This window comes from Anopheles nili, chromosome 3 (genome assembly GCF_943737925.1).
Source record: "Anopheles nili chromosome 3, idAnoNiliSN_F5_01, whole genome shotgun sequence".
Taxonomy (NCBI): Eukaryota; Metazoa; Arthropoda; class Insecta; order Diptera; family Culicidae; genus Anopheles; species Anopheles nili.
In genome coordinates, this window is record NC_071292.1 from 38,565,093 (window position 1) to 38,577,183 (window position 12,091).

The 12,091-nt window shown below is 38.6% G+C and overlaps 1 protein-coding gene across 1 annotated transcript; it reads right to left on the reverse strand.

The window, feature by feature from the left end:
* Window positions 1-1,690: 1,690 nt before the first annotated feature.
* LOC128724207 (protein transport protein Sec24A) lies at window positions 1,691-9,432 on the reverse strand. The gene is made up of 14 exons (XM_053817973.1): window positions 7,259-9,432; window positions 7,078-7,180; window positions 6,409-6,535; window positions 6,210-6,319; window positions 5,892-6,123; window positions 5,658-5,815; window positions 5,182-5,255; window positions 4,923-5,074; window positions 4,581-4,834; window positions 4,145-4,510; window positions 3,839-4,044; window positions 3,675-3,772; window positions 3,472-3,610; window positions 1,691-3,308 (listed from the first exon to the last, which is right to left on the reverse strand). The coding sequence occupies exons 1-14, from the start codon at window positions 9,430-9,432 to the stop codon at window positions 3,197-3,199; spliced, it is 4,305 nt and encodes a 1,434-aa protein (XP_053673948.1). The 3' UTR covers window positions 1,691-3,196.
* Between the last annotated feature and the right edge of the window lie 2,659 nt (window positions 9,433-12,091).

Consider the following 12,091-nt stretch of genomic DNA (forward strand, 5'->3'; position numbering starts at 1 on the left):
ACAAACATGACGAAATCTATTTTTGTTCCGATTACATGCTCGTTGGTGGAAATCGTTACACGGTTGAATCAATTCTTTTTGCTGATTCGCCGAAGCTTTTGCCAAACTGTGCCACATTACACAGGAGCAAAGGAGGAAATTCGGCCCAACAGCGAGCGCAATCTACATGCCGCCAGTATAGTCTAAAAGTAAAAAAACGAGAATGACAATTACATCGGCTAAGCAAACGGTATTCATTTTTCATTAAGTTTTGTGACCCCATTAATCCTTTTGTCATTGTTGTTCTCTTAATAGCACAAAATATCTAGTTATTAACGTGAAAAAGGATTCATATTGCTCAATTTCACCGGCATATCGGACAAGTTTACAACGCTGCCTGTCACGATAATCACTACGATTATTAATGCCACAAAGGCGTTGATAAATATTCAAGAATTTCATCAATTTTAAATTAAAGGTAGCGTGGAAAACTGAAATTCTCTTTGCAGTATTGCTTTAACTTTGTAGATTATGCACGTCAAAAAATCAATAATCATTGAAACAACATTAACATTTCTTTTTCTTTTTATTGAGACGGACAAGCCGTATGGACGACTCCACAGCATTATCATGTTAGGAGAAAAAAATGAACACCAAAACTTCAAAAATGCAACTATTAACACTTTTGTATTGGAGACACCTTGCTATCTTAAAACAAATTCCAGCTGTAATTACGACCAATATGTTGTTTTAAATGTAATAGAATTAATCAAGTGGCTTAAACCTAACACCTCAGTTCCCATTGAAAGACAACATAAATTATTCATAACACGTTATAATTTTTCTTTTTCATATACTATTAGCTAAAACATACGATGTATTGTTTTTTCTAAATCAGGATATTTATTTAATATACAAGGACTTCCAATATCTTGCAAGCAGACATGCTATACGATGTCATCAATCATAAGCATCGTTACTTTCCCTACAAGTCCCCATACTAGAAGAACAGCATAGTCTTGAATTTCTTTTCGTGCACCCGAGAAGGAAAGAAATCTACAGGTGTTAATTAATCTCTGGCATGTACTATGTCCTAATTGTCTCGTTCAAGATACCACAATACAGCGGTAATCAAATACACCACTTAAAATGTATACTCAAATTATTACCTTGCCGACGGTACCGTTGCTAACTGTTGCCCTGTGGCGCCCTGGCTCGTGCCATTCTGTTTCTGTCCAAATGTTCTTCCATTTTGCTACTCCCATTTAAATCCACGGTGAATATTCCCATTTCGTTGATTACCTCCACAAGCTTTTTCTTTGGCGAGCTATGGTGCTACAATTTCCCACATCACAAGTGCCTGTTATCCATTTTCGTGATTACTTTTTCCTTCGACCACAACCATAAAAATCTACGAGCTTCCAGTTGCCGTGTTAAGGCGCATTTGACGTACAAATAAATGAAGAACTAATTAGATTTTCAATAACCTGCACAAATCGAAAGGGAATACAATTCAAACATGCGTTTGCGACAAGCAAATGCTGAACAAGTTTAAATGATAGTCCAATGTCGTTAGACAACGGTATTTAGTTATATGGTTTAGTTAGCAGGTGTATATTTACCTATTATTTAATTTCGGATCGTTTAGGTCAAACTCCCACAAAAAACATCAAACTAATTAAAGGAAAATTACACTAGATGGTATGCTGACTGATAATTTATCTCAAATTTATAAGCTTTACATGATAGATATACATTACACCAAATACTTCATTTATCCCTTGTTATGAATCCCTTGTCGGTAGACTTAGTTGAACCTTGCCACCTGTATCTTAGTCACCGAATGAGAATTTCTATCGACATGCATTCTGAATGTGTATTATCTGGCTCGCGCGTTCGACAGCGCGAGTAATCTATTCAACTGGACGGGCAAACCCAACGGCAACATAAATTTTACAACAATAACGCACAAATAACCAACGCAAAGTAGTAACTATTTCCTGTATACCTGCCTTTACCTGCCAACGCGAACAAAGCTGTGACACTCGATTCATATGCCCATTGCAGTAATATCGGGCGAAACGCAAACGCATGCTATAATGTGCATTAACATAACCAACCCAAGAAAAAAAAACCACATAAATACATAAGTATGTTGCACTATCCGAAGGAATACTCATAACTGCCAATGCAAATTCGTAACTACCTTAGAAATCGTAGTTGCATCCGTATTTTTTGCTGCGAAGTTTGTTAACTTTTCATCGATGCAATGCATAAATAACAAATGAAAGCTTTAAATTTTGCATTTTATTGCCTGTAATTCATTACAACTGCAACTGTAACTGGAATTGCATTGTAATTCTATCGTGCAACAGAATTTACGTACACCAGGCTATTATTCACGATGTAATGCTTCTGATGTATGCTACGTTTTCTAGTTTCATTATTCGCTGCTGGTCAATTATCGTTTCCTTTTCCAAAACGAATGCGGTCCCAATTCGAACATCATTTACTATTATTCGGTAATCATTTTATTTAACTATTCGCAAAAAAAATGTTGATACTACGTTGTCCACCTTCGTATGACTTTTCGTTTTGGATTGTATTGTTCGCTACGACTTGCTCAAAATGATTTGCATATAACAAAGTTTTTTGGTTCATTGAAATATGCCATTGTGTTAAATATTGATTTATTTATTTTTTTTCCTATATTAAAACTAGTTTATCAACGCTGCCTCACTCCACCTGTCACACTACCTGCAATAATTACCATAGAAGCGACATGTTTCTTTCTTATAAACAATATTCGCTTCATTTGTGGCTCGCAAATATTTTCATAATATTTCAAAGTTACACAGCTAGGGATCATGCATTCGCACAAGTTTCGTTCATCAACCTACATCCCTGCCATGTCCTTAAATCGCTAAACAAACTATCTAGCTCGTTCAGTATTGATGTTATTGTTCCAACACTTTCATTGTAGTATTTTAAAATCGTTCGAAATTTATTTCGATAACTGCTCTCCAGGATGCGTAGGATGTGTTCGTGTTTATTTTGCCCGATGTTTGGAGTACGTTTGACAGGATACACTATTCACATTAAGATAATATTTACTAGCATTTAATGTTTACCTTCAAGTTCTTGTGTTAAAACAACCCCATATTTGACCATCTTAGGTTGCTTGCTTGCCCAACGGTATGCACGCTTAAAGCGCCATTTACTTTATCTGTGTGCTCAAATGCTGCAAAAATTCATAGTACGACAACGCATTTGAATTGCGATCGTCCACGAACTTTTCCACCAGTAGGTATCTGAATTGGCTCGTATCGCTGTTAAAAAAGAGAAGAAAAAATGCAAGACATGATACTCGTTTGATGTGAACCTTGTGTCATTTAATGAGGCACAGCATACAAATATACTAGAGCAAGATCGATGGCAAACGTCTAGTAGTTGCAAAATAAATATTTAAACAAATCAACCGTTTCCACCTACCGTATCACTTGCACATATGATGTGTATGGTTTATCTTCATTTATTGATTCTAGGAAATTCCACAGTGTTTCACTGGCTTCCGTTCCGCGACTAGGTAATGCGATGCAAAAATCAGGAATTTCCACCACCGAATTATAACCTGAAACAACAGATATGCTTAGGTCATATTGTTCTGGCATGTATTGTAAAAATCAAAATCGTACCTAGAATATCATAAACGACACTAGACGACACGTTCGAACCTATATAAATGTACACGATTGCGCCACAGTCGAGTAAAAACATGGAGCGAGAATCCAACCTGCAAAAAATAATAAAAGTCATCATGAAGACACATATCACAGAATTTATCACGATTCATGCTTACTTTTCTGCAGACAGCTGTAATCGCGGAGGTTGCAGCTTGTGTTCGTCATCAACGTAACCGCTGGTACCGGAAACGAATAAGCAGTCCAATACGTAGAAATCGGGATAAATGTATCGCATGAGTTGATCTAGCGGCAGGGATTTCATTTCACACATTGCATAAACGCGATCGTCTAAGCGGGTGCTAGTCCCGGTCCGGAACGCGGGCTGAAAGTTAAAACAAAAACATACAATTACTCGTAGCATGCTCTCAGTGTACATTAAAAATGAATTAATCATCCCAACGTCTATACGAATTTCTACTTACATGTTTCAACAAGGCCAAAATATACAAGGGCAGCAGCCGCAAATTTTCCGGGACCACTATCGTACGAGAATTTTGCGGTAGATTCTGAGCAATCTTAAACGCACTAAATATGTCAACTATCGCATTAATGAAGGCATCTCGAGCGTCTGAAAGACTTGACCCCAGCGAACGATCGACGGCCATCTTTGAAAGTAACCCAACTATGCACTGCGCATCAGCTGAGTACATGATTTCCGTCAAACTTGCCGACACCGGAATACACAGCGTATGCACCCGGATACGCCTCTCCGCCTTGCTACTAGTGTAAAGCAGAGCTGCCTGGAAGCACACTGTTTTGCACTCGGCTAAATTTTCCTCGTACGTTATCTGGAATGCAGTCACGAAAGAAACATGGTTGGTATATGCTTACATTGCTACGAGACCTTGGTCGGCATACCTGCATCCCGAAACCTGCATCAGGATTGATGTTTGGTAGCGACAACAAATCGGTCGAACGGACGAAGAAATTTCCGTGGAATGTATGGATGGCTAGCCCCCGAGTGCATCGTACCCGCATCACCGCCTCGAAACCAATCTTTCGCGTGAGATAGCGTTCGAAGGAGTTGCGGAGAGTTTTCACAAGGTGTGGTTTAGACTCACTATACAGCGGGATGTGATACATGCAACCACCACTGAATTTACTAATGCCAGCTGTAATAATCACAAAGTACAAATATAAATCACATTTTTGTCATTATGAAATTTTCTGCTATCTGTCATGCACGTCAAAGCCACTTACAAATTGTAGCTAAATCACAGTATTGACTATTCAATAAGAATAAATCCACGGCAATTTGTTGACCAGAACAATCTAAAGCAAGTCGTTTATAAAAATCTATTGCCGGTCCAAGATGAGCCACTTCCTTAGACGAACGATTGTTTGGATCCTCTCTACAAGAGAAATATTATTTCTTTTTTTAGTATCAACAGTTGTCTTTTTTTAGTATCAACAGACAAGTTACAATGGGACACGAAGGAAGTTTTTATGAACTATATACCTAGACTGTAATGCTCCTGGCCCATGATTTGGTAAGCATGTCTGAAACACCGTTACACGTCCACCGGAGGCACTCTGAAAGTAAATAATAACAAAATATAGTATTTGAGCTAATTTCAAATAACATATTTTGAATTTTACTGCTCAAGATAGGTTTTTTTTTGCTAGATACAATAACACACAATACAATAAATATTTTAAAACTACATTTGATTCCATTTGGATTCTAGAATTCCTAATTGAAGTTTTTAAATTAAGAAACACCCTCGTTATTCCCTGTACAAATGAAAGTAAAAACTTATTCTCTACTTGATTGTGTTTAGGACTTTGATACTAATTTGGCTTTGCATTAGGTAAAATTGGCAAGTCTCAGTTGTAATTAATTGCAGTGTCAAAAAGCAATTTTGAATGTGTTTTGAATATTATCAACTGTCGCCTGTATAGCTTGTTGCAGTTCAAAATTTCCCCGTTGCTTACCATTAATTTGAATGCAACTTGCAATGCAGCCCCTAGGGCGCTGTGAGTATCATGCGTGTGTTCAAACCGTTTAGGCAACTGTTTCAGCAGATCCTTAATCAATTCTTTGCATGCCTTCAAATTCACCAACAGGTTGTCTGGGTATGGAAGAAACACATCTGTAGAGTACAAAGGAATCATTTATCTATTAGATGAACGATCCAAAAAATTACCAACACTTGTTAAATAATTTACCCTCTACATCCAGCACCGTAACCTCATGAGGTTGGTTGTATTCTTCTGAAATATTATAGAAATGAATCGCACTATTAAACGCAATGAAGCCCACTTGCGTTCGGGCGTCTCCAGGAAGAGAATCTAAATGATCCATTAGTGTACTGCAAACCGCGTGCAGATATCCAGATTGTTGAGCTAGAGACGATACGTCGAACAGGAATAGATAGATAGCTGGTTGCGGCGGACGTAGCTAAAAGTGTTTCAATGGATAAACCCGCATAAATCTTCAGCATGATCTTTTTTTTTTCATTTATTAGCTTAGTTAGTCCCACTAACCATGTATTCTGAAGGAGCAATAAACTCTATCGTGCTGGATTTGATTTCGGGTCGTCTCAGCGGATCGCCAAAGGTCTTTGTAACCGGATCATATTGGAACTCTTCAGGCACTGTTTATCGCAGAGAAAATAAACAAAAAAAATCACTTCTAAATTGCCGTAACACTTTCCAAATACGTAATTTGAACAGTATGACATACGTTCATTTACTCGATAGCATAGGTTGCATTTCCATTTTTTACTGTCTGCGAAGAATACAAACGGGTTGATGTATGTTCGACAAGAACGACAACGAACTATTGTGTTGCAGGATATAACAGGTAAATTCTTGAAGAAAAAAAGCAATTTTATAATTTATATTCTATTTAAATATTTCATTCGTAATAATAAATATAATATTCCTATTAATTATGACAAGAATGTACAAAAAAAACACAAAAGATTTAACTAAACGATATAGCTGTGCTGGATGCACTTACATTATTTCATTGTTTAAATTGATTTTTTTTGTAAAGCAAATAAATATCAATTTCATGGGGAATCGATAACATTAGTGTGAACTATACGGTATGAGAATTGTATAGAACGATGCAGATGGTAATGTAAGAGAAATTGTTCAAGAATAGAAAAAAGAACAAAGAAATTAACATGTTTTGTAAATATGAGCCATAGATACATTTAGCATAAAGAAGTATTGATTTAAAAAATTATTCAAAAAAGTATGAAAGTTCCCCTATTGAAACCTTGAAAATGATCGTGAATAATTTTACATTTCTTGTCCGAAACTGTGTAGAACCTAAAAACTCAATATTTCAGTTACTCAAAAATAAACTAAACACTTAGCTATTTAACTAACGTTTTACACCTACATTTAAATCTCGAAACGGGTGAATTAATACTCCTAAAGGTAAACGAGATTTCTGCAGTAGCGACGACGACTCTGGTATCTTGGTTAAAGTGCAACGAAATATGCTGTAAATTTTACGAAAAAATCACATTACAGTTTGTTATGAGCGTAAGTATTTAAGCAGAAATGACAGATATACTTACTCCGGATGGCAATTTACCGATTCGTGAAAAGGATTCACTAAATGTATCGTTGGAGGACGAACTTGATCCGTGGGTAGCACATGTCTGTTCTGCAGCAAATCAACTGTATTGTTGCCCCACATACGAGAGAACCCAGCATTTACAACATTTCTACTCGGATCAGCCGAATATTCACCTGTTCCATATACAGGTTGCTGTTGCTGTTGCTGTTGCTCGTGTGGCATATGATTATGTTGCTGATAGTGCTGTTGTTGTGTGTTGCTGTGTGATGATGCTTGATGTTGCTGCTGAAGTTGCAGGTTTTCATTCGGTAATCGAGGTCTTGATTGTGCTACCGAAGGATACATAGGCCTTTTATTCACAGGCATATCGGTTATGCATGATACACCTGGTGTGCTTCCGAGGGACATTGCAGGCGGTGTTGCTCCCACCATTCCCAAAGGACGCTGAGCAGTATTACCCATCGGTGGAGAAATGCCATACGTATTAGTTCCAGGTCCATTCGGTACAGTACCCGAAGGCATTGTACGCTGAAACTGAGTCTGTTGTAATTGTTGTTGATGCTGCACGAGAGATTGTTGTTGCAATTGCTGTAACTGTGGTTGCTGTTGCTGATTCAATGGTATGGGCATATGTCCATAAATAGAGCGAGCTTGATCTGGATTCATCGGGTTCGTAGTACGATTCGCGTTTGTTTGTTGTCCCCCCTGCACGTTAATGCCATTACTCATAGGCGTAATCAATTGCTGAGGTTGAGGTGCTGGTTGTACTGCCGTAGGATACATCGGCCTTCTATTCATATGCGTATCAGACATGCTTGATACACCTGATGTACTTCCGCTGGACATTACAGGCGGAGGTGCTCCCACCATTCCCAAAGGACGTTGGACAGAATTATCTACTGAATGAGAAATGCCTTGCGTAGTACCTGGTCCAGTCGGTTTGATATCCGTTTCCTGCATAACCGTACGCTGCTGTTGAGGCAGCTGTTGTAATTTTTGTTCATGTTGCAGCTGGGATTGCGGTTGCAGTTGAGGCTGCTGTTGTAATTGGTTTTTAGGTTGTAACTGGGATTGCACTAATAGCGGCTGCTGTAGTATTTGTTGTTGATGATGCGTTTGTGATTGCGGGCGCAACTGAGACTGCTGTTGTAATTGCGACTGCTGTTGCAGCTCTAGTTGTTGCTGATTCGATGGCAATGGTATATGTCCAATAGCGGAGCGACCTGCATCTTGATTCATCGAGTTCGTGGTACCATTTGCATTTATTTGCTGACCATCTTGCACGTTGCCGCCATTAGTTGTAGCCGTAAGCGATTGCTGAGACTGCTGGAATTGATTACTCTGCTGCTGACTTACAGTTCCAGGCATTTGTGAAACGGTGTTACCGGATTGCAAACTCAAATCTTGCACGTTTGCCGTCAACTGTTGCAGTGTTTGCAGTTGCGGTCCGCCAGGTAAAATAGGACCGGTCAGTGTCGGTGTGGAAGCGTTTAGTGGCGTTGACATTCCTGATGCAGTCTTTGGAGGCGTACCGATGGAATTCACACCACCCGAATACATATTACCACTAGACCAGTTATTGTTCGGACTTAAATTATAGCCTGGCGCACTCTGCCTGCTCTGCATCGAATGGGGCGCACCCGATGGTGGCTGATTGTGACTAGATGTCATCGGCGGAAGGTTATTATTGCTGTAGATATTGGTAGGAACAGGGCCCTCTGCTGCCCCACCTACACCTATTTGAGCTGGCGCCAACTGTGACGTGCTAGGCACTGAAGTCATACCATTACTGCCCAGAGCTGGTGAAGAATTTCGCGACGAGGTGGTACTATTCCCGTTAACAGTCGACATACTTTGAACACGACTGTTTTGCTGAAATTGGGGAGGCACTGATCCTTGTAACAGCAAAGGGTTTGTCTTCATAGATACGCCAACTCCTGCAGTCATAGTGAATGGAACATTCATCGCTGGTGCTGCACTCGCTGGAGCCTGACTGCCTATCGCCATTAGTGGAGGTCCATTAGCCAATACCGTTACTTTCGAATGTGACTCAGGTAGTACCGGATGTTGAGGCAGCTGTGGCTGTTCTTGCTGATATTGCTGATTTTGGCCATTGGAAGAATGCGAGAAACCATTTGGCATTCCATAATATTGAGGTCGATTAGACATCATCTAGATGTTAAGTGCGATGCTCTACCTACAATTAAAATAGTTTCATATTATTACAATACTATTTTTCTCATCATAAAATAACTAATAAAACATGTTTCAATATATTATGCACAATGACGGTAAATATATGCAATCATCGCTGAAGAACAAACAAAGCAAAAAGATAACTGAAAGCCTGATCTTGAGATGATCTGTCAATGACTATCCTCCTAAAATATTGCGTGAAGAGTTAGTTTTCTCATAGCGTAAATGAAATTACTAACTATTGCTGAATCTAATAACAATGTAAATCTTACTAACAAAGCAAGGGGTATCAACTTATCTGATGTGACAATACACAACGGATAAGACAGATTCGAGGAATACATTTAGTTCAAGAAAGAAAGCTCTCCCGTAAGGAATTAGCCCGTCGCAAATGTTAACAGAGCCTGCTTTGCTCCTATCGTTTACCCGACGATAATGGCAGAATGTGTTTCTCCCCGGAGTCTTGCAAAATCTGAGGAAGAAACGGTACATCAACTGTTGGTGTTGTGTGTTGGTTATCCGATATTAAAGCAAAAATGAAACAATACGTATTTATTGCATGTGAAAAAATTGAAACCTAGTCCTAAGAATACTTCATGGAAAATCAATTCAAAATATCTTTTAAATGTAGATGAAAACAAAAACCAACCAAATAGTTGACAAAACAATAAGCATTATCTAGTCACGTCACTGACATCCACCGACAGTTAAACGGGATAAAACGTCTCAATTATATTAGAAACATTCTTGTCTTAAAAAAAGAGAAACTGTGCAAGGAAGACACGTTGCAGGCAATAAAGCAGTAAATAAATAAATGAATGAAATACATTCTGAACGTTCTGGCACTCAAACTATGCACAAGTTTTTAATATTAACACCTTGATATTATGCATCCTTTCCGTGTTACGTATCAACAATACTACAATCACCTTTGGAATCTTTGGATTATTATTTTATGTGCCCAACAAGTTGTTCAAGTTCAAAAAACAAAAATATTCGACATGATATACAAATGTTGCGGGTCATTTCCATTACCAAGAATTTTTTCCTTATTGTGCAAATATAATTCCGGAAGCAAAGTACCATAAGCAAGGAATAGAGAAGGAAAAAGAACTCTTCCGCTATGTAACAATACACTGCCGAAGGTAACTCGTCACGATGACCGTGACAATTCCAACAGGTATGCTGAACGAACATCCTTCAACTCGAATCTCAAGAACAGTCGTTCAATGCCTCATCTGAATCTAGCCACATTGTCCACTGAGAAAGGAACTGCACACGACACAATCGTGAGTAACGCTGGCTTATCACGTAGGTGATATTTTGATAAGGTAGAGAACCGACACAATCAAAACGTCCACTATACGAAACATTGCCATCCCAGCACTAACCGTTCGGATACATCGAATTGTTTTGAACCGTTGGAAGCACATGCCACAACACGTGTTTAAGCTACGCACGTAGTATTAAGTCGTCACTTAAACCTGTTCATAAAAACATCATATTTCTACCACTATGCATGCAAAGAATATTCATGAAACTTTTCAAAAAATATTACTATTCCATAGATTAAGTAGATCAAAAAAGTTTCTCATGAAGTTTAACAATTATACATGCACGTACGGTACAATCGAAGTTTATGTCTGATCTTTCTGAATTGATTTCATTCATTAAAGTGATTCACTGTTTGCTTCTATGCACCGGAACATAACAGAATGCGCATCGTTATCGTTGGTCCTTTGTTTCATCAAAACTATTCCACTTGGATTTGCTCAGCATGTATGCGAATGGTTGCTGAGCGTCATTAAACGGTTTCGGCCCAGCACACAGAAAGGGTGTTCACACCAACCGGGTAGTGCCTCTATCGAATGATCACAGTGCGTGAGTATCACTCTGAACACTAGTCACAAACTTTCGTTTTCTATATGCCTTTAAATCCATGTTTTATTTGATATTTCTTCAATACACCTCCTATGATAAGCACTTTACACAAGGGCGTGCAAATTTTCAGCGTGTAGAAACAGCCAAGTCATAACGTGATGTAGCAAGACCGTGATATAGCGAGGTGTAGCAAGAAGACGTTTTAAATCCAAGTTCAACGAACACACGATATGAATGAACCAAATATGGTCGGGAAACCCATGACGTTAGGGGTAAAAACCATCAGACAGAATATGAGAATCCAAAACCTAGGTAAGATAAGCTCGGCAACACTCTATTCATACAATCACCAGCTCGTACAAACGAACACTCATATACTGCTGGATTTGATCATATACGATCAGATTAGCATAACTCGACGATCTGATCCACTTATTTCAATAGAAAATCACGAGGACACCAACAACGACGCTATTTAGGCCAAATCAATAGCCAAATCGAGGTCTAGCATGTTAACAGAGAGCGATAGATATCGATCATGTTTCAAATTTTGGGATGTCCTTGCTAAGTGTTAATGACCTACTTTGTCTACAGAAAACAGTCCTTTCTCTAGAAAGACACACACATCATCAAAAGACCACTTTAGAACGATCTCAATCGAGCATGCCGCGGGAGTATATTGATTAGGAAACGGAGGTCATTAATTCTATTCAAGGTAGACAGTGAATTAAGCAAACCGCAAACCGTAATACAT